Source organism: Xiphias gladius, chromosome 13 (genome assembly GCF_016859285.1).
Source record: "Xiphias gladius isolate SHS-SW01 ecotype Sanya breed wild chromosome 13, ASM1685928v1, whole genome shotgun sequence".
Lineage (NCBI taxonomy): Eukaryota > Metazoa > Chordata > Actinopteri > Istiophoriformes > Xiphiidae > Xiphias > Xiphias gladius.
Genome location: NC_053412.1, coordinates 11,906,220 through 11,927,724, shown reverse-complemented (window position 1 = coordinate 11,927,724; position 21,505 = coordinate 11,906,220). Strand labels below are relative to the sequence as shown.

At 41.3% G+C, this 21,505-nt stretch overlaps 3 protein-coding genes across 11 annotated transcripts in view; all 3 read right to left on the bottom strand.

The window, feature by feature from the left end:
- Positions 1-3,235, bottom strand: part of LOC120797978 (multidrug resistance-associated protein 4-like) — a 32,400-nt gene extending 29,165 nt beyond the window's left edge. The window contains exons 1-2 of one of the 3 annotated variants that reach the window (XM_040141844.1): positions 2,434-3,235; positions 1,340-1,425 (exon numbers count right to left, since the gene is read on the bottom strand). The gene's annotated coding sequence lies outside the window, so the exon portion shown is untranslated. Of the gene's footprint in view, positions 1-1,339 lie in introns of all 3 variants that reach the window. The other 2 variants (XM_040141843.1, XM_040141845.1) reach the window with 2 other exon arrangements.
- A 117-nt stretch (positions 3,236-3,352) lies between these two features.
- On the bottom strand, positions 3,353-13,163 carry timmdc1 (translocase of inner mitochondrial membrane domain containing 1). Of its 6 annotated transcripts, XM_040141850.1 has the most exons (9): positions 12,958-13,163; positions 11,825-11,942; positions 11,303-11,643; positions 9,963-10,128; positions 9,533-9,621; positions 7,277-7,344; positions 6,383-6,461; positions 4,812-4,922; positions 3,353-4,058 (listed from the first exon to the last, which is right to left on the bottom strand). In XM_040141850.1, exons 3-9 carry the CDS (start codon positions 11,620-11,622, stop codon positions 3,911-3,913), a joined length of 981 nt encoding a protein of 326 aa, XP_039997784.1. In that variant the 5' UTR covers positions 11,623-11,643; positions 11,825-11,942; positions 12,958-13,163; the 3' UTR covers positions 3,353-3,910. The 6 variants fall into 6 exon arrangements, with proteins under 6 accessions (XP_039997784.1, XP_039997782.1, XP_039997783.1 ...); XM_040141848.1 differs by having other exon boundaries at positions 11,303-11,942; positions 12,958-13,162; XM_040141849.1 differs by lacking the exon at positions 11,825-11,942 and having other exon boundaries at positions 12,958-13,161.
- A 189-nt stretch (positions 13,164-13,352) lies between these two features.
- Positions 13,353-20,924, bottom strand: poglut1 (protein O-glucosyltransferase 1). Of its 2 annotated transcripts, XR_005708605.1 has the most exons (12): positions 20,833-20,924; positions 20,045-20,135; positions 19,662-19,805; positions 19,418-19,553; positions 19,204-19,325; positions 18,394-18,453; positions 17,917-18,016; positions 17,611-17,669; positions 17,190-17,357; positions 15,719-15,775; positions 15,353-15,567; positions 13,353-13,398 (listed from the first exon to the last, which is right to left on the bottom strand). XR_005708605.1 is itself a non-coding variant. In XM_040141847.1 (11 exons), exons 1-11 carry the CDS (start codon positions 20,903-20,905, stop codon positions 15,411-15,413), a joined length of 1,167 nt encoding a protein of 388 aa, XP_039997781.1. In that variant the 5' UTR covers positions 20,906-20,924; the 3' UTR covers positions 14,638-15,410. The 2 variants fall into 2 exon arrangements, 1 of the variants encoding a protein (XP_039997781.1); XM_040141847.1 differs by lacking the exon at positions 13,353-13,398 and having other exon boundaries at positions 14,638-15,567.
- Between the last annotated feature and the right edge of the window lie 581 nt (positions 20,925-21,505).

Here is a 21,505-nt window from a genome sequence, read left to right as displayed (position 1 = left end):
GACTTAGTATCCTAGATGTTTAGATACGTTGAGACTTCTTTAAACGACTGTAATTCATATTCTTTAGATAATTATTGTTTATTTGTTCAAACGTGTCCCGTGTCTAATGACTCAAGTGTAATCATTATTAGTAGTTATCAATGCCTTTACTACTACTAATAGTAGAAGCGGCAGTACCATCAGTTGTTTTTAAATTATCTTTATCATCGCCATCAACATTTTCATTATTCATTCCGTATTTCTATCACTTGACTTCCAGCAGTCACTGGCATAAAGACTGTAAACAAAAACGTTACCGTCTGAATAGCATTTAGAAAGAACAAGCTGTACAATCCTTACTCCGCAAACGCACGTTTCCGAGCAGCACGTGGAGGCACCATCTGCGCAACAGGTTTTCCAGTGGCTATCTTCAAAAGCGAAAGCAGTCGTTGCGTGCTACAGCCAAAGTTCAAGAGTGCAGAAACGAAGACGGGGGCAAATTCAAATCCTAGAGGCAAAACGGTCTATATTGTAGTTGAGTCTCGGGACGGAACGGAACTGTTGGTACGCTATAGTTACAATCCACGGGATCAAACCCCCGAGTCTCAAAGCCTTATCTCTGCAATATTTCTAACGTAGCAAAAGCACAATTCAAATACTGTCGAGGGCTATACTGTAGGATATGAGATTATATGTTAAACACCCCAGGGCTGGTGTAACTTATTCCGGGTTATTAAAAGCAAAGTCCGCCACAGCAGGTTTGGAACAATTTTATCATATGACTGCTGGTAAAGTACAAAAAACGGACCTCGGCTTTGATTTCTAGAGATTTCCTTACAGGCACGCATTTAGAAACCGTATTTACTGAGCAGTTTTGATCGTAATCCTGCAAAGTGGTTCTGTGTCTTCACTACCAAATAAATTTCATATTATTTGGAGCATCAAACTTATGTTAATAAATAAAAATTTTAAAAAAAAGGCCCCAAAAAGATGGGCACTTTGGCATATAAAGACTGGATCAACTGTTCAGAAGAGGAAAAAAATATAAAATAAATAAAACAAGACACAAAAACAAGAAATGCGGGCCAAACAAGTTGGTCAGACAATAGGTCAAGGGGCCAACATATGGTGCTTGGCCCCCTACTGATACAGCAGAGTGAAGAATGTGAGTCTTTTGTTTTGCATCCTGGTAAGATCACGGAACTATATTGAAGACACCGCCACTGTAATCACATCTGCATATGACATCGATCATTAAGGGCCTAACAGGAAGTTTTAAGTCTGACTGGACTAATGCAGCTCATACTGTCATGGAAACTTCAGTGTGATGGCACAGCATTCCTGGACTTTGAAAACTCACCTAGCAAAGACAGGGGGCCTGAGGAATTGTTCTTGCAGAAAGCAATGCCAAAGACTAAAGTTCAGAGTCTTCCTTTCCTGATATTTCTGGTTAGAAATACAACACACATGGTCAAGGACACACTGCAGTTAGTTAGTTTCCTTGAACACAAATCTTGGTGCAAACAGCTATGGTGCCTGTATTTGTCAAGTATAACAAAACTGGACTATTAAACAGTGTTTCATGCAGAGCCAGTTGATATCTAGTAACACAGGGTTGATTCATAAACACAGATTTCTTAAATCTGAATTCATTTGTCCTCTGAGAAGACTTTGAAGATGCTTGTAATGGAGACTGGACTTAATACAGGGGATGGAGGAATTATGGAAGTGCTGGCTATAAATGCTGTCCTGTCAGATTGTATGTCATTGAAAACACTTCTGCCATTTTTAAAAGCCTCAGAGATCAATGTAGTTACTTGCACTCAGTTTTTTTCCCTTTTCATTTCGTGTAAATCTGCAGTTCCACAAAGTCTCCAGTAGAGGGGTGAGCGAGTCCATTTATATGCATTAATGCTCTCTCAGCAGTCATCCTATACTATCTAATTTTAAAAGGACTACGACAGCATTCAGGCCACCTAATCCCATACTATTACAAGTTGCCAGTGAAGCTAATTATTTTTACTTTTATATATTGCATTCGACTATCATATCTCTGTGGCAGTAGTGCTGCAGCTGGGGTGGGACCTGTGCCCATTAAAGCCAAAGGTTGTAACATTGTAGTGAAGGTTTAATTGTCGTTTACAATCAATGAGAAAATGTCTGAAATCAGGCACATGCATGTGATAACTGTTGTCCCTATCCAAATGTTGTGGCTGCCCTCTTTTTTTTTTTTTTTTGATTTTGATCCATTTTATTTCCAGATGTTGTCCAGACAGAGAAACAGTTTTACTAACTCACAGATGCTGGGTCACAACCAGAACCAACAAAACAGCAACAGTTAAAATGTTACAACTTCACACCTTACCTCTAGTGTAGTTGTGTATTCCACAACTCGAAACATACTTCAGGGGAAATAAACATAATTTGATAATGCTCTCTCATTAGAAAGCTTACCTGAAGTTATACTCAACAAACAAGCTACGTTTTGGAGTTCCACGTTTTCTTAATCTGTTTGTACTGACTGTTGATCTGCACGTCAGCAGTCGCTGCTGCATCCTGGGACACAGCTGTTGCTGTATCACATCTTGTTTACATAAGGGGTCAAGGCTATTTTTGACCTAGTTGCTGAAAAGCCCAAGAGGCATAGACAAAAAAATGAGGTGCACTGAATAAATAACAGTTACTATTCCAGTGAATAACCACGTAAAGAAAGGTGAGGACATGTCTTGGCAGGCCAGTATGAGTGATGAGCTATTACAATTTGATGGCTGTAAAAGAAAGAACATTTTGTTCACCTTTCAGGTTTATCCACGTAGAGCCAATACTGGAAGACATAAGCACACTGAACACGCAAGCTGCAAACTTCTGAAGACTAGAGGAAGCTTCAGTTAGAGAGACACACACACACACCTTCGAACCACCCAAAGAGCTCTCACCCATTGAGACATGGACCCCAAAAGACCTCTAAAGGTGTCCTCTGGTATCAGGCACCAAGACGTTAGCATCAGATCCTTTAGGTCCTGTAAGTTGCGAGGTTGGGGCTCCGAGAATCAGATTTTATTTTTCCAGCACATCCCACAGATGCTCGATCTGGGGAATTTGGAGGCCAGGTCTTCATTTATCTGTAAGTAGTTTTAATGTTGTGGCTGATCGGTGTATAAGGAAACAACACTTTTAGAGATGATTTTGATCTCAATGGGTCAATATAGGATACAGTCTGTTTCTTTCAATTAAAGATTTTTTTTTAAAGTTTGTATCACTGTGATTTTGACGTGGATCACATTTGTGTCACTCAGTGTTTTATACTGTTAACTCAAGTAGAAATTGCAAATAGTTTTAAAAACATTATACCAATATTGATATGAGCTCCACATGGATTCCAACTAAAGTTTTATTATCCTTATGACCGTTCCTGTGGGAGAAAGTCAAGATGAAATGGTACCTTGAAAATGTGTCATTTCAGATTCTTTTTCCCTCTAGCCCCATTTCAAATTTGCCAAGCAGTTCATCTTGTTCAGAAGCTGCATGTGACCACGACAGTGTGGGGGAGTTCAAAATTAAAACAGTTTTCGTAGCCGTACATTGTAAATTTGTTCAACATTTAAGTGGCTTGCAATAGGTAAAATGCAGGGAAAGGGAGCGTGCATGATCATTTTTGCAGTGATACCACGCACGCTCGCTCGCTATCACTCTCTCTCAGCTGCCCAGTACAACCATCTACTAATCAGCCCACTGGAGCTACTCAATGGCCCTTGACAGTTTGTGAGGTGCAACGGTGTCCTTTTATTCTGATGTGAAGCCTTTTCCATTCAGTTAGAGAGAAGGTGTGTGATCAAGTCCAGGCAAAGAAGTGACCCATTTATCCTCACAGTTGTGTGAAGTCCCACCTCAATGTCCAGCAGAAAAACAGGCAGTAAGGTAGCTACTGTCATTAGCTGCTTGAGTCCTGGGCCGCATCCTCATTCTGTGGTAAACTGAGCAGTTCCTGTATCCTCTTCATGTCCTTATTGGTTTCCTCTGCCTGACAGCTGACATTCAGATCTCCAATCAGCTCATCCGTCAATTGCAAACGGGCCATCCTTAAGATTCGAAAAAAAGGAGAGTAATGGTTTAATGAAAGAGCATCAGGGTAAAAAGAAACTTCAGTTTCTTTTTTAATGCTTGCAAAAAGTCCTACAAAAAGTGTGAAAGGATATAAAAATCCTCTGATTTAAAGATACGCTATGCAGGGTATTTCAGTTGCTGTCTTAAAACACACCATTTAAAGTTGGCCCCTCTTCCCGAGAGAGACAGAAGTGATTCAGAGAATTAAAACGTTGTTTTCCAATTGTGTCACGCCAGTTACGTTCTAACCACATGGCCAATTTTGTGTGAATGCAGACAAAGCGCACGCTTCTTCCTGTGCGCTCTCTGCTCTGGGAGTGCGTATGTAGCTCTGCCCCACCCTCAGTCAAACAGATACACAGACCTGCAGCTCTTTATACATCCATGACATAGACCGAGAGCAGAGAAGAGAGACTGAAACGGCGATGTAACTTGGTCTACGTTTTTAAGAGTCCCGCCCTCACATCCTGCAAGCTGTCATTGACCGGGGGCTACACACCCACTGCTCCAAGGTTGCAGCCCGGAAACATCCCGGACAAGGCAACGTAAGAAGAAAATAAGAAAATGCAGGCGGAGGGGAGGGTCTCTTAGATAAACACACCGCTACACACTTCTAGTGAGTCATAAGTGATGACTAAGAGGGATTACTTTTGTACGAGTTTATGAATTGTTTTTGTTGTTTTGTTTTTTTAAAAAGGAAAATCCTGCGTAGTACACCATTAACTTACCAGTCTGCGAGTCTGAGCTCATAAAGTTCCCTGCGCTCTCTCCTCCTCCTCTCTCGGACAGTTTCTCCAGCCAGAGACTGCATGCTCAGGATCAAAGCACCAGTGGGAATCCTAAACAGAATTAGTTGATTAAAAATATTATAAACGTATATATAATATTTTAAATTGCTTAATAAAGTATATTTGCATTAGAACACTTACATTTTACAGTACTGAAAAAAAAGCTACTGTAAATTCTTTATAAAATATCAAGTAGCATATGAAACTGTCATTTGGCTGTGATAGCTAGGTTTCTTACAAAACAGATTATGCAATATGAGGAAGTCTTTTCACGTTTGCCACACCCAGTTACGCAGTGTAGATGTGTTCAGTACACTGTCAACAGTTGCCCATGTACTGAACACGTCACATTGTAATAAACCTAGCTGTCACAGCCAAGTTTTGTTAAAGCGGCTACTTTAACTGCATAAATCATTCAATCTGTCTTTTACACAACTATAACAAGTTAGTGTTCAATTTCCTATCAGTTGTCTCTAACAATGTCACGCACTCCTCTGTAGCCACCTCCAGCCCTACTTCCCCTTCCAGTCACACCTCCACCACATGCCTGGACAAGCAGATTATTCTGGGGTGAGATCTGGAGCGTGATGTGCTTTCCGATTAGCTGCCTGCTTTCATTCCGCCCCCTTCTGCCCTGACTGCACCTGGCATAGCCAGGGCTGGGGCTTGGGCTGGGGCTGGGGCTGTTTGCACACATCAAGCGCTCCAGGTGGCTGGTCACTGAGGCAGACAGTGAGAGGGAGAGCAGGAGGAGGAGGGAGCACTACTAGAGAGCCAACAGGAGAACAGACTAGGGCCGAGCCAACATGGCCCTAGTCTGTTGGCTAGGGCCGACTGATGATCACAGAGACGATCCAAACCAGCCCCTCCAGTCTGTTACACCATCAAACACCTCACACTCAATCTCCATTATACGATCACATTCAAATCTGTTCTTGGCTCTTTGTGCACTCAGCTGAAAGTTGCCAGAGAAATGAGTGAAAAGTGGGACAGAGAGAAGAGAGAGTTGAGGAGACAGAAGAGAAATGAGACAGATGAAGCACAAGTCCAGATCAGACCATGGTAGATGGAGATGAGAGGCTGGAATAACAGAGATGGTATAAATGGAGAGGGGCAGCTGCTGCCTTGGCCTGCCTCCTTGCTCTAGTACTCAAAACACGGCCCTCTGTGGTACACATGAGTCCCTCTGGCACCGTGAACAGAGTTGGAGGTTGGGAGTGAGGGATGCGGTGGGGGGTTCAGCTGGGCGACAGAGGGTCCCTGGGAGGGGTGCAGCTGGCTGCCAGAGTACTCACTGCTCTCAAGCACGCAGGCACGAACAGGGATACGCACGAGCGAATATGCACGTGCTGTTAAAAAACATAAAGCAGCTCCTGACAATATAACTCAGTCCTGCAATGAGGATTTAAATTCTTCTCTTAGACCAGTTACTGTAACAAGTTAATCTGTTGGATTGTTAGTAGGACCGACAGATGTGAATGGATGCTTGCAGAAGCAGAAGCCAACCTTACCCCAGCACTGCTCCGATGATTGTCCCTGCCACCAGCCCTCCCAGGCCCAGGTTCAGTCTGAAAAGGCCTCCAGTGACAGCTGCTCTCACACACACAGTTTTGTCAACATCATCATCATCATTCATAACTCAATCTACTGGGATGTGTGCTATGTCAATCTGTAAATCAATCTGTTATTAGTTTAAAACAAGGGTTATAAAAGTTTCATTATCATCAGTACCAGAAATTTTACTACCTATTATGTATTTTTCAGAAGCTGAAAGACTGTCACCCTGGCAGATCTGAGACTGGACAAACAATTTCTGCAATATAATATGAAATTTCCTGGACAGTGAATTTCTGTAGTAATCTGCTCTTTTATTTTTTTGGGCCTTTTGGCCTTTATTTAGATAGCTGTAAAGAGATGTTAGAAAATGAGGGGGAGAGAGATGGGGAATGTCACGCAAAAAAGGTCTCTGGCCAGATGTGCACTGGGGATGTTACAGTTCATAGTTGACATCCTAACCCCTATGCATGGATTATGCTGCAGCAGTGGTTTAAGAAATTTCTGTTAGCATTTTCTATTTTATCCCTGTTAAACCTGTCAGTACTGGAATTTATTATATTGTAAATTATTATATAAATCCTATATACAATAAAACTGCACACAGCAGCAACTCACTAGAGTGAACTGTTGAGTAGCTCAGTAAAAAATTCTGGGTTTGTATGGGACAACTCCCGGATGGAAATGTTTGGATATTTGTGGGTTTGATGCAGTCTTGTTGAGAATTAGCATGCATGATCAGTGGAATTTCCCTGGATAAGTTACAATTTTAAAAAAAACGGAGAGAGGAGAGAAAAAAAAAAAAAAAAGGAAGGTGTTATCAGGCCCCGTTGAAGCCCCATGTGACTCACCTCCAGCTGTAGCATAATGGCTGAGGGAATACTTGTCTCGGTACACAGACAGCCCTGTGCTGACTGAACTAGAGGGAGGGAACAGACAAATGAGGGAAAGACAGACTGAAACAAACACATTTTAGGAGGATGATCACTTGAAATAAAAAATAATCAAATAAAATAATGACAATCAAATATTAATGATCTTCTTCTCAGCTACATTACAGTATCAGATGAATTGCTGTTTGAGCTAAAACATACTAAACACTAAGTGGTTGCCACAGAGACTGTAACAGCATTCCCATCAGATGCACAATTACATGATTTTTTAAAACGTTTCATTTAAGTCTGAGCTGGTTCATGTTTACTCAGTTGCAATTCTTCAGTTCTGAAAGGCAGCAAACTTTAGTTGCATAAAATTGCATAAAGTCATTTTACATTTTACTTCAGTTGGTTTAGAGAAAAATAGTTGAAAACTACCATTTAATCAGGGCTCCAGACTTTTTACGTCGGTCAAGCTTGTGAGCTTAACTTTTCACATTAAGGTGCACCAACACATAATCTACATGCAACCAAAATTTTATATTATAAGCGGTGTTAAATTTGACTAAAATTTCGGACTGCTCTGATCGTGGGAAGAGGGGCTGCTCTGCCAGCCACACACCTGTCATGGCACAGGAGGATGTGTTTCTTGGAGACTTTAATGTTTCAATACGAAAGGTCGATGCTCCAACAGCAAAAGCATTGTTGAAAAACGAAAAAAACGAAAAATAAATAAATAAACAATCAAAATTTTTAAAAAAACACGTTACATACATACACACAGAGACCAAAAGGGAGCCATGCATGTAATGCAACTGATTTGTTAGACAAGTTAGAAAATACATTATGTAATAATCCTGTAAAAATGTTCCTTTGTAAACATCTCCCTAAACACATTGCTCAAAAAAAATTAAAGGGACACATTTTAATCAGAGTATTGCATCAAGTCGATTAAACTTCTGGGATATTGATCTGGTCAGTGAAGTAGCAGATGGGGTTGTTAATCACTTTCAGCTGCTTTGGTGTTAATGAAATTAACAACAGGTGCACTAGAGGGGCAACAATGAGACGACCCCCAAAACAGGAATGGTTTTCCAGGTGTAGGCCACTGACGTTTTTTCCCCTCCTCATCTTTCCTGCTTGTTTTTCACTAGTTTTGCATTAAGCGATACCTGGACCCGCCAGAGGTTGCACAGGCAGTCCAACTCCTCCAAGGTGGCATATCAATACATGCCATTGCCAGAAGGTTTGCTGTGTCTCCCAGCACAGTCTCAAGAGCATGGAGGAGATTCCAGGCACCGTGGAGCTCGACTGGCATTTGCCAGAGAACACCAGAATTGGCAGGTCCACCACTGGCGCCCTTTGCTTTTCACCGATGGGAGCAGGTTCACCCTGAGCACATGTGACAGGAGAAGCTGTGGAGAACGTAATGCTGCCTGTAACATCGTTCAGCATGACTGGTGTGGTGGTGGGTCAGTGAGGATCTGGGGAGGCATATCCATGGAGGGACGGACAGACTTCTACAGGCTAAACAACGGCGACCTGACTGCCATTAGGTATCGGAATGAAATACTTGGACCCATTGTCCTACGCTGGTGCAGCAGGTCCTGGGTTCCTCCTGGTGCACGACAATGCCCGGCCTCATGTAGCGAGAGGATGCAGGCACTTCCTGGAGGATGAAGGAATTGATACCATTGACTGGCCCCCACGCTCGCCTGACCTAAATCCAATAGAACACCTCTGGGGCATTATGTTTCGGTCCATTCGACGCCGCCAGGTTGCACCTCAGACTGTCCAGGAGCTCAGTATTGCCCTGGTCCAGATCTGGGAGGACACACCATCCGTCGTCTCATTAGGATCATGCACCAACATTGTCAGGCATGCATACGAGCACGTGGGGGCAATACACAGTACTGAGTACCATTTTGAGTTGCAGCAATGGAATTTCAGCAAAATGGACTAGCCGGCCGCATCATTTTTTCACTTTGATTTTCAGGGTCTCTTTGAATTCAGCCCTCTGTAGGTTGATCCTTTTCATTTCTACCAAACGATGTGGCATCCTTTCGTTCCTAACATTACCCAGCCCATGTCAGTATAGTTACCCAGCATGATTTTTTTTTTCCCCCATTGAGATCTGATGTGTTTCCAAAAAGTGTTCCTTCAATTTTTTTGAGCAGTGTACATCCCCAAACCTAATCACATCATCCAACACTATGTACTTTTTTTGCTTACTTGAACAAGGTGACAAAAGCAGCCACTCTCCAGCTCCACCTCCATCCATATCTCACAAAACCCCGGATAGCTGCATTATGGGCTGAGCGCTGAGTCAAACAGAAAAGACACCATAACATAAGAATGCTGCTGCTTACTCTGATGAAGCTGTAACATCATCTATATTACTTTTCCTAGTGTGCACTCCTTTCTACAGGGACAAAATCATCACAGTGTAGACCACTTTGGATATTCATTTTCTACAAATCACAACACTACCTCAGGAACATCTTAACCAAAAATGAAGGTAAAGTTGCACTGTTGTGAAAAGCTAACTTCACCCTTGAACTAAAACCTTGATCTTTGTCTCAAATCTTTCCTAAATCTTCTCCAAGTGTTCAGGTATTCAACACTGGAAGGCAGACACACACAGAATACAGATTTCACTTACCACTGCTTCCACACGACTACTATAGATTTCCGCCTGGCTGACTTGGATGTACCTTTGCCTGGCGTGGCGTGCAGCTGGCAGGCCTCCATAGATCAATCCTACTAGTGCAGCCACTACACCGCTCTTTATCACATTGGTCAGCTCCTCTGGGTACCTGTGTGTCGCACTACAGGGAGACAGAGCATGTTTCATTTGAAAAACAAGCCAATGCCTCTTGTTCCTCATCCTCAGCCACTACTAGTGGTACATTTAAAAAAAACAAAAACAAAAAAACAAAAGTGACTAACATGGGGACCGAGAGCATGCTAAATTCAATACACTCCACTTTGAGTAACTGATTTTGTTAAAGATTTTGTTAAACATAGAACAGAACAAATAAAATGGATGGCTGGAGGGTTAGTTTAAGTTTTATTTTACAAGCTACTGATTGTTACCTGATGTCAATTACACACTATGCATCTCAGAAAAGAGGGGGGACACAGACAAGCGGGATGTTGGAGCAAAGAGAGACTGATTCTTATATCAGTTCTTACGCAGCAGATGAGTACTTTTATATGTATATCTTGTACTTTTCTCTCAACCTTTTTAATTTACTATTGTGCACTTCACAACTTCCTATGATCCCCAAAGAGAAACTGACAATTTCCTGAAAATATATTTTTACAAATCCAAGAATAAGTGAGCCTAACAAGAGATGTCTTTTGTACATTTTGGTCTACTCTCTGCTTCTACGATGGCAGCCTCTCGATATGATTAGTGAAGATAGTCTAGTGCTTGTACTTATGAAAACCTGATACCCAAAGTCTCATTTACTACTAGAACTTTCAATCCTTGAAGGTTCTGGATCAGGCTGCCACTAACATTTTTTTTCCTTTATTGATTAATCTACCAATAATTTTTATGATTAGGTGACTGATAATTTGGCCAATAAAATGTCAGAAAGTCGTAAAAACTACCCATTACAATTTCAGAAAGCAAGGTGACGCCTTCAGATTTGGTTTTGGACGGATGTACGAACTAAACAAGGAAAGACCATTAAACCAATAATCAATTATTCGAATAGTTACAGATTAATTACATTAATTACAAACCAATTGAGTAATTGTTATCAAATAATTGTTTGATTTGACATCACATTGTCTAGAGTTGCAGTACAAACAACACAAACACGTTACCCAACAAACAAGTGGATGCAGAAAGAGGGACAAACCACTGTGTTTTAACAGCATCCAAAAGATTTAGGATAGAACTAGAATAGAAAGCGAGCAAGGTGATAAAGAGGCTGAAGAAAAAAACTCAAGAAGGAACAACAACAGACCGACACACACACGAACACTAACTCTCTTTCAAAGAGGTCCTTGATACGGTCCCATCCTGTGTCTGGGAATTCTGGCTTGCTCATATTGCTTGGCATCGTGCTTGGAGGGGAGATGGGTGCAGGAGCAGGACCAGTGGAGGAGGAGGGGGAAGAGGGCATCTGTGCAGGCTGGGCAGCAGCCACATCAGCTGCGTGGACCCTCGGGAGCAGGAAGCAGAAGGAAGGAGGCCTGGCGCTCTGGACGAGGCCCTGCAGTAGGCCGGTGCTCAGCGTGCCCCAGGGGATTGAATCTGCCTGCCGTCTTTGCCGGGCGAGGCCTGTTCTGGGCTGCTCTGGATACATCACGCTTCGACTGGCGTTAGACTGCAGCAGAGAGGCAGAAACACATGGCCGTGGGTCGGGATGTTGCACTCACTGCCTCGACTTAAGCTCCGTCCTAAAAACAAATAGCCTCAAGGCAAATGAAATCCTGGCAGGGCTACACAGGCCCTAAGACTCAGCAGCTGTGAAATGGTGCAAAACACACAAAACACATTGGACACACAAGCAGATTCTCTGGGAAAGAGAGTTCTTCCTTGACTTCAAAACACGTCGTTGAGCTCTCAATGCACTGCTGGGACCCTCAGGTCCCTCTGAGCAGGATGTATTCGCTGGTCCAGGGCCTAAGGTAAAGAAAGAAGCCAAATCTGGCTATAAGACTTTGGAAATGCCAGCCAATAACTATAAGAATCAAAGCGCAATAATTTAATCTAAGAGCATAAGATCAGAGATATGAGCAGCATTTTTTTTCAAGCATTTTGGTCAAGCGGGAGTTGAATGTTTAATGAACAGGATTTTCTTTGTTCCATATCGTCTATATTTAAACATGTCCTCTATAACTTCATCTGTCGTTTCAAAATGTGGAAGACTCCTGAGAATGTCAGGCAGTACCAAACACACTTGATTAATTTAAAAGTGAGTGAGTCTAATACTGATAGTCGACTGTTTTGGACTTTTGGCCAGTTCAGACACTAACATTTGCTGTTCATAGCTTCACAAATATGAATAATTGTCCCTTTTGTTTAGTACCATTATGAATATAATACGTCGAGGGTTTCTACCTGCCGGTCAAGCTAAGTTTGTCAATCCCTGTGCCGTTTCATGGAACAAATTCCCACCCGACAGAAATAGTGACAATGAAGTCAGCGGCGGGCCACGTCTTGAAAGGACGCCCTGCGCAGCTACAGTCCACCGGCTGACGTTTCCCGATCAGCCCAAGGATGCACAGCTGTGTCAGGTCAGCCGGACTCGTCCTGGGGCCGTTAGCTAAGGCTTAGCGTCTCGCCGCTTTGCTTGCTCTGTTACAAAAATGTCAGAACCACTTTAACGCATTGCGGATTCTCGCGGAAAGTAAAACTAAGGTTGAAATGTCAGTCGCGTGTTCCCATGCCTCGGTCGTCCAAAAACTGCAGCGAAAAACGTGAATAATCATGCTCGTCCGATAATGGGAGCCTTAGCACAGGTGGGTTTGCACGTTATCAGCCTCTGTAATATTACTGGTGGGAAAGCAGTTTACCGGCAGCCGGGGCGGAATTCCTCTACAAGGAAACCGTTTTCTTTTACGCAGGACTGAAGCCCTGGTTTAAGCACATCAACGCCGTTTCTCATTATCGCCCTTCTGCCTGGCCGTTTCCTCACCTGTGACTTTCCGCCAGCCGACCCGTGTGTTTCCCGGCGTCTGACCTCAGCGCAGCCGAGGCAGCTACAAAAAAATCGAACGGGGGGGGAAAAAAAACAAACAGCGCCGCCTGTGGTTGGAGGACTTGGCACTACGCTGCGTAATGCATTAGTTAGCTGAGAGCGTGGGTAGGATCATTTCTCCCCAAGCAATTAGTGCTGATTGCAGATGTTTAAAAAATTAAATTAAATTAAAAAAAAACTCTACACGGGTGTGCAAATGTTGAAAGCGAAAACTTAAGCTCGGGGATGTTTTTACAACCAAACTGTTTATTGGCACGAAAACAAAACTGCCGCACAAGCCGTGGCAACAACTGGAAAAGTCACACGATCCAGCACAGCTTTTTTTTTTGGGGGGGGGGGTCAAATCAACCTTCTGGCGGAACCGACTTTATCGCAGTTCTGTCGAGTAAAACAGACAAATCACATGACCTGACATCAGTGGGAGTCCGCTTGGTCACAGTACAATGCGAATACTACAACATATTCAACATTATCCTCTATCAATTACACATCCTCTGTCATCTCGCAACACGCAGACAGATTCTTTTAAAAAAGGTAAAAACACATCAAAATTAAAACACATTCATCTGAAGTCGTTATTGCTTCCTGTTGGCACATTGTGTGGAAGGAAATGCTGTTAGTCGTTCTTTTGTACTTTTAAGTTCTGAAACCTACATCAGAAAAAAAACGCAGGCATTCGTATCGTTATTGCGTTGTTCGCATAAACGAGTACAGTATATCGTTGGGTGTATGGACAAGTAGGCAATAATAAAATGTGCTAACAGTCTGCTGGAGTTCCTCCAGTTGTCCAGTAGAGGGTGATGTAGCAAAACGGATGTCTTCTGTAGGCCTGTGTGTTCAACCTCACTGTCCATGAAGATGAAATTCAAACTACTTGAAACGAAAAAGATTACCAGTCTAAAATATCCAACGTCAAGGATGCATTGATTACACTTTTTGTTCATGTACCCTGACAGCTATAGGAAGTATCACTTTGGGTCAATCCTCAGGTTTATATGAAGAGGGCTTGGGCAACTATGGAAGTAAACCGTTAGATCAGAGTTTTCTGGGGAGAATAGTTTCTGTGTTATTCTACGTACATAAAAAAGGTCAGATAATGAAATTGCAAAACATTGTATGCGGTGGTTATTCCCACTTTTCAGTTTTCAGGAAATTCTCCCAATTGAACAGACCACATTAAATATGTAGGAGCATTACATCTATGACTACTATTATTGGTACATCCTTTGTGGTAGCGTTACACTTTGCTATTATTCAGGCTTTTAAAATTGGAGTTGTAGGTGCTCCACAGTTGAGTGTGTAATCTTTTCATTAGCTTTGATGGTCTGCAGGATAATGGTCAGATGGGAATTTTTCTTTCGCAAGGCACTGAACTTCTTTTAGGCCGTCCTTTTATGTCATCATGGATTACCAAGTTGACATTCAAACACAAACCCGAAACCAAGTACAAGTCTGATTTTCCCGAAAAACAGTCTGCAGCCCAGGCCAGATATTAATGTTACAAGACAATGTAAATGATGCAAGTCTTTACGCTGCAGTGTTAAAGGGGTATCCCAGCAATTTTAGTATGTCACTTCCGCAAAGTTGGGTGACTCACAAGATTAAAAAAAAAAAAAAAAAAAAAAACAGTGGTCAAAAGCGAAGCAGCAAAAGTCGAAATATCATGACTTTTAGTCCCCTGTATAGGTCAAACTCAAAAAACACAGGATCCTACATTTCCCATCGCGCACTTCGATTGCATTTTTTCATGAGACACTGCCTCCCACATCTTTCAAACTCTACACCCCCAGTTTATATAGAGGCACGGTGTTAAAAAAAAAAATTTTCTCCCTTTCCTGAGCCACGGAAAACATTATACAATTGTTTTTATGGGCTGAATAGTATCACGAACAAACTGACCTTGACGTGTAAAATCTGTGGAATGCCCCTTTAACGAGTAACAGTTGCGTAAAGTTTAGTAACACATCCCACATGGATGTTTCTTTGCTGGTGGGTTTAGACAGTAGGCATAAAAACAGGGATTACTTTCGGAAGTCTTGGCATACGAGTGGCACCAGAAGATATGGCAGCGAAGCCAAGGTCAATCAACTACACCCATGACTGTGTAACACTGAGCTCTGTCCCTTGGAACTGTTACTCCTGCAAGGGCACATGGGCTGTAGGAATCAGCCAATCACGCTCTACATTAGACTAAAACACTGAAGTCATTAGAAAAGTATGTGAAAAGTATCTGTTCCAAGCGTTGGACTTTCCATTAGCTAAGAAAAAAGTGGTCTGATTTTTTTTTTTAAAACGGAACGCAAACAATCATTAGTTGTGGTTGGGTGATTACATTCATTATCTAGAGTTCCCCTTCACAAAAACTGCCCTGGTCCTGCAGAGTCTCTGTCTTATAGCTCCGTCTTGCTGGGTCGGTGGAGAATCTGGTTGTGGCTGTTCTTTCTTTTGGGTCTGTAGGTGAGAAGATGGCTTAACTCAGTGAGGAGTCTCTCCCAGTAGCAGGAAACATCTTGCATCCGCAGGTGGTCGAGGATGAAATCCCTACCCCTGTAGGGAGGGGGAGAAAAAGAAAATTCAGACACTGCTTTAATTTCTCATGAGTGCCTAAATAGATATACTGCTGGGACAAGAACGGTGCAATGCGTGGCTGCTGCAGTAAGTTTCCATCCAAATTCAATCGTTATATATGATCCTTTACCTTATGGCGATCTCTTCTGCGATGGAATCATTCTCTTTGACAAACTGTAGAAGTTCTCTGAGGACACAGAGCATGTCAAAGGCATATTAACAGTTACCATCCACAGAGAGGAAATCCACACACCTGTGTCGTATTGAAAACTGCCCTCACCATCGATTCCATTCCTTCAAGTACTGACGTGCATATCTGTGAACTTCATCGCGGATTTAAATTGAAGACACAAGTGTGTGTGTGAACTTTAACATGAAATTTCTCAGGGTTCACATGTGTATTTGTATGACGTTGACATGCATTCATAAGACCAGCCAGAGGAGTGTAGGGCTGAAACACTTCTTTGATTAATCGGTCATCAGAAAAATTTGTGATAATTTAGTATAAGTAATAATCTGATTTCAGCCTGTCTGATGTGACAACTTGCTGCTTTTCTCTGTTTTACCTGATACTTAAATGAATATCTTTGGCTTTTGGACTGTTAGTCACACAAAACATGACATCTGAAGACGCCACCTTGGACACTTGGACTTTTTTCACAATTTTCTTAACTAAAAAAACAAGGACAAGTTAATCAGTAGTTAAAATAATAGCGGGCCCATAAAGATATGATTTTTGCTATCATCAAAAGAAGGTAGATTTTACATCAGATAGTAAATTTGACCCTTTTGAAACATTTATACTTCCACTGTGTTTTCCTAAAGAGGCAGAGGACCCTTAATTAATTAATGCAATTGACTGCAACTATGTATTATTTTTATTATTATTAATTGATTCATTGTTTTGTTTGTTAGACATCAGAAAATAGTGAAAAAAATTTCACTATTTTTAGTGAAAAATTTCCAAGGTTATATAAATTTGCTGTTGTAGAAGATTAAGAAAACCAGCAAATGTTCACATTTGGAAAGCAGTTTGTACTTTCCTTTTTTTACATCTTTGTTTTAAAAAAATAACCTAAATGATTAATTTATTATCAATTGCTGTTGAACAACAATTTATTTCAAGTTTATTTATTTATCATAATGTCATTTATCAAGCAAAAATATAGAACTAATATAACAAATTCATCAATTGCAGGAAGATTTGTGGTTTCAAACAGTAAGAGTCCATTTTTAATACAACTGTTTCATTTTATTCTTTTTATTTATTCTTTTAGTGTTTTAGTTGGAAGCAAAATATAGAATATTAAAATAATAATATTATATTAAAATGTTACATTTTCTTCTTTCCTCTGCAACTTTACTCCGACTCTATTAGATGCAATGGTGTAGAAGAGACAGAGAGTAAATCAGCTATGAAGTTGTTACTTCACTACTGTATGTTACAGCTGTGCGATCACAGCATCGTCATCGAAACCAACAGGACACCGTAACAAATAATCCAACTAAATCAGTGAAACTAGTACAAATTAGACCAGGAGTCCAAGTGTACAAGGGTTAATTAGGATAAAAGAGAAAAGCACTGACACAAGTTGAGATACCTGACATCAGAGAGATCCTGCTTGACTGGGATGTAGTGGACCCAGGGCTTGAGCTGAGGGTAAAAAAACTCCTGCCATTCATCCCCCACGTGAAACACCAGAGAACCACAGAGGAAGAGATGTTTGAAGCGGAAGCTGGCTGCCACGCCCCGGAAGTTGAATAAATACCTGGAAGAGATGGAGGGGAAGAAGTTTTGGTAGAAGGCGCCTTTCAAAAATCATGGATGTATGTTATGTTGAGCTGTCTCATATTGTAGATAAAGTTAAGCAAGAATTACATACTGAACATCAAACTACAGTATGTAGCACCAAGCAAACATGCTACTAAGAGTTCATCTTCAAATATTAATGCATTACAAGGCTAATTCAATTTGTCTACTTTTATTCGTGATCTAAAAACAGAGTGGGGAGTCCAGCTTACTTGTATTTGCAGTGATCGACCAGTGGGATTTCTTTGGCTGGGGGTCTCCCTAGTGTATCCTATGGCAGAAAGGCAAACGTGATTAGTAAGCAATCGACACAGATCACCTGGTTTTCCTGAAAGAAATGTGACATTTTCCGCTTTGAGTCAATGTAAATGAAAGGTCTGGGATTGAATAGGCTTGGAGCCCATATTTAGGTTGTCAAAAGTTAGGGAAAAATAATGGCACAGGATGAGTCTAATATGTTATAGCTTTAGAATTATTATGAACGTATTTGACCCTGGTGTGGTTTCAGTATGACTGACCTTCTCAGACTTCCAGGCCTGGTTCTTTGTGTACTCTGCGTCCACCAGCTCCGGAGCTTCTCTGGACAGAAGGATCAGAGGGTCTCGCTCTGGACTGGTCCTGTCAAAGAAAAAGGAGAGAGACTGTGCAAATCAGGTCAGAAGATAAATATGGTGGAAATCTTGGGCTTGTGGGCAGCAAGGTAAACATTTGCAGGCAAAGCTTGTAAATGAAAGGTGGGGCATTGTTTGACAGGTAAGGATGTGATGACAGCATTTATGCTAAAGGCACGGTGATACATACTGTAAGTGCCCCGACAGTGTCTAGCTGACATGCCTAATAAATAGTCACCTCATAACAAGCCTGCACTTTGACACCAACTGTGATGAAAGGACAGTGTCGTCAAGAATTGTCACCAATGAAAATCAGATAACTAACATTTGGATCGGTGTGGAATCTTAAGTAATTACACAAACTAGTAAATTCACAAAACTGACCGTGAGCCTCTGAAGAATCCTTTGGACTCTTTCCTCTTCCATGGCCACTGTGCTGCAGACCTAACAGTGCATATCATATGGATAAGACCCACTGAAATCATATAATTCATAAGATATGGCTGCAAGTTATTATTGTAGAAGTGTTACATTTATCGATTTCCTATTTTGTGAATGAAATCATCAAATCAAAATCATTAAATCATCAAGTCATCAAAAGGCAAAACTAAATAAGAATCCTAAAGTGATTTTTTAAAAACTGTTTATTTCTTCAAACACCTCCAGATATTCTTTTCATAAGTAAATTATCATATCTGTGAGTCTATAACCAGATAATATTTACTATATATGCTGGATAAATAAACTAAAACAATTAACAAATAATCAAAGTTGGTTCAAAACTTTGTTTTAGGGGTAACATCTAAGGATTTTTTTTATTATTGATTATCCTGCCCATCATTTTGTGTGTTAATTGATTAACCATTTGTAAGATTATCTATAAAACGGCAGAAATTGGTGATAAATGTCCATCACATTCTCCAAGAGGCCAAGTTGATGTCTTCCAATTACTTGTTTTGTTTGAGTAACAGTCTGAAGCCCAAAGATATTCAATTACAATCAGAGGACACAAAGAAAACATGCAAATCCTCGTTTAAAAAGATGGAATCTGTTATTTACATCATTGCAACAGACTATTAAAATAACTGGTTTTATAATTTCAGCAATAGTAAAAGCACAGTTATAGTCTTCATTATATGTCTGGCATATTCATTTAGCATTTCTTTCTTCTTCTGTCTAAGTGATAAATCTTACTTTTTAAGGTCGTCTCTCATCAGATCCCATCTCCCCAGCCCAGTGGGGTATATGGGCCATACAGCAGGCCCACCCTCCCAAAATGTCCATGCAGGGTACATGATGTCCTGGTAGTCTGAGGTCTACTCAAAGCAAACATACACATGTCAAAAGCAGTTATTACTCCAATAAACATTCATGTATGCGTGCATAAAAGTACTGTCCATAGTCTGACCTTACTGAAAGACAAGACAGGTAGGGTTGGCTGAACCCAGCTGGGGATTTGAGGGTAATCCCTGACATTCACCACCATCTCCAAGTCAGGTAACCTGTCGATCACCTCCAGGATGAAATGCTCCACCCCACTGCACCTGAAAACAGGGAGTTGATTTAGGCAGGTAGATATGTATGTTTTGACTGACGGGGAGTGAATTAGAGTAATACAACACTCCGTCCAATTTAAACTTTTTCGACTCTACCTGGCAGGGAACATGCAGTTGTGTTCTCTGTACAACTTGTGACCAATGATCTGGTAGTGGGTGCCCACCCCTCTTTGAACAGTCGCAGCCATGACGTCCTCAGAGATTCCCCCTTGAAAGGGCTGCAGGTCATGTTGTAGGACACTGAAACAGACATCAAGAGAAAAATGACTCCAAGTCCATATAATTTAGTGAAGGATTTAAAAATGAACTCTGTAATGCAGCAGGGATTAACTTTCTGGTTACTACGTTTAGGAGAAAATAAATCTACAAATTTGGTATAAACTAAGTTTCAAAAACATGTATTAGTTTATCATAGCATGATTATTTTCCTGGACTAGGATATAAGATTTAAAGGACTGATAAACTGGCATCAGACCCACCTTAGATGGCAGCTACAGTTGACAGGGTTGCACGGAGTGTGACCTTTCACCGCATCAGATATGTTCTCTCTAATTTTCTCCCACTCTTTGCCTGTAACAACGCGCAAAGATGGCAGCTTGTGTCAGCAGAGACTCTCATACTGCTCCAACCCTGTCTCATTTAATGATGGTCCACAATGCCGACCCATCCACCGCCAGGACGGAGATAGATCGAGGGTCAGAACCCTCAGTTAGGTTCTACAAAACAACCTAGTGAGTCCTTTGCATCAACTTGCTAACTTGCAAAAAAAACATTACATTTTGTGGGTTTTGACTTTTACGAAAACTGTTTCAAACAGCATACCGCCACTTTAAGTAATTGCAGCATATCATATGGTCTGTGTTGGATCACTCTATAGAAGGAAAAGACTTGAACCCGCCTGAACAGATCCTGTCAGGGCAGCCAGCCAATAACGTTACACTGGTTAGTGGTAATTAGCAGTAAGCAGACCTCCTGGCAAAACTGTGCCCAGCCTCAATGAATACAACCACCTTAATGAATATACATCTTATTTTTTACATTATTTGCTGAAAGGGCCGAAGTTTAACCACAATTCACGCAAACCTAAAAGTTAGCCAACAGCTTGGTGGGGTTAGCTCGCAGGCGAGGTAGCTAGCCCGTGAAGTGATGAATGACTCCGACACCAAAAGTTGTCTCACGGAGGCACAGCCAAACAAAATGCTGCAAAGTCTCACTGTTACCTCTTAAAAATGGTTTCAAGAGCCGTATTTGTTTAAAAACGCATTACCTTCTGCACCGACCAAACAAAAATCGCAAACTTGCACGAGTATTAAAAACCTCCACGGCCAAAAGTGCTCCATTTTCTCTCTATCCTCTAGCTTTGTCTGAGGAGAAACAAAGCCACAATCTGTGATCTGTTATTTCTGGCTGAATCCGGTCATTACGGTAATGCACGCAACAAAATTCATTTAGACCTAACGCTACCGTAGCGTTCGTGCGATTAGCTCAAGGTGGTGTTAAAGGGATACTCCTCCCAAAACCTTTCCACAATTACATTCACTACTATCAATTCAATCTTCATTAGTTTCATAGCATGAGTTATCATTTTCCAGTACATAGCCAAAGCACCTAATTATTATCCTGGATATGGGTAATGACACTGCTGGTGAAATTCCCAAAGCTTCTCTGCTCTCATTTCTGAATTTTATTTCAAGGGCATCAATGGTAAACCCATGAATGAGTGTCCTTTAAATGTGCTTGATAATATGAGTTTCTCAGTCAGGGAGACAAAAGGAGGACGAAATAGACCCTCCTGAGATTTGGGCAGTAACACTAAGTGACAGGGAGAGGAGGAGAGAGAATACAGGTGGAGAAAGAGTGATATCAAAGGAGAGCAAGAGAGAGAGGCAGCGAGAGTGAAAACAGTGATAAAATAGTAGTGAGAATATTTCATATTTGCT

Excerpts from the sequence above, each read along its gene's own strand:
- timmdc1 (XM_040141850.1), bottom strand. The coding sequence starts at position 11,622 with ATGTATCCAGAGCAGCCCAGAACAGGCCTCGCCCGGCAAAGACGGCAG. Across the intron at positions 10,129-11,302 it reads AAGGACCTCTTTGAAAGAGA|TGCGACACACAGGTACCCAG; the intron begins GTTAGTGTTCGT and ends GTCTCCCTGTAG. Across the intron at positions 4,923-6,382 it reads ATCATCGGAGCAGTGCTGGG|GATTCCCACTGGTGCTTTGA; the intron begins GTAAGGTTGGCT and ends AATTCTGTTTAG.
- poglut1 (XM_040141847.1), bottom strand. The coding sequence starts at position 20,905 with ATGGAGCACTTTTGGCCGTGGAGGTTTTTAATACTCGTGCAAGTTTGC. Across the intron at positions 17,358-17,610 it reads GTCGATCACTGCAAATACAA|GTATTTATTCAACTTCCGGG; the intron begins GTAAGCTGGACT and ends CATCTCTTCCAG. Across the intron at positions 15,776-17,189 it reads CAGGATCTCTCTGATGTCAG|AGAACTTCTACAGTTTGTCA; the intron begins GTATCTCAACTT and ends CTGTGTCCTCAG.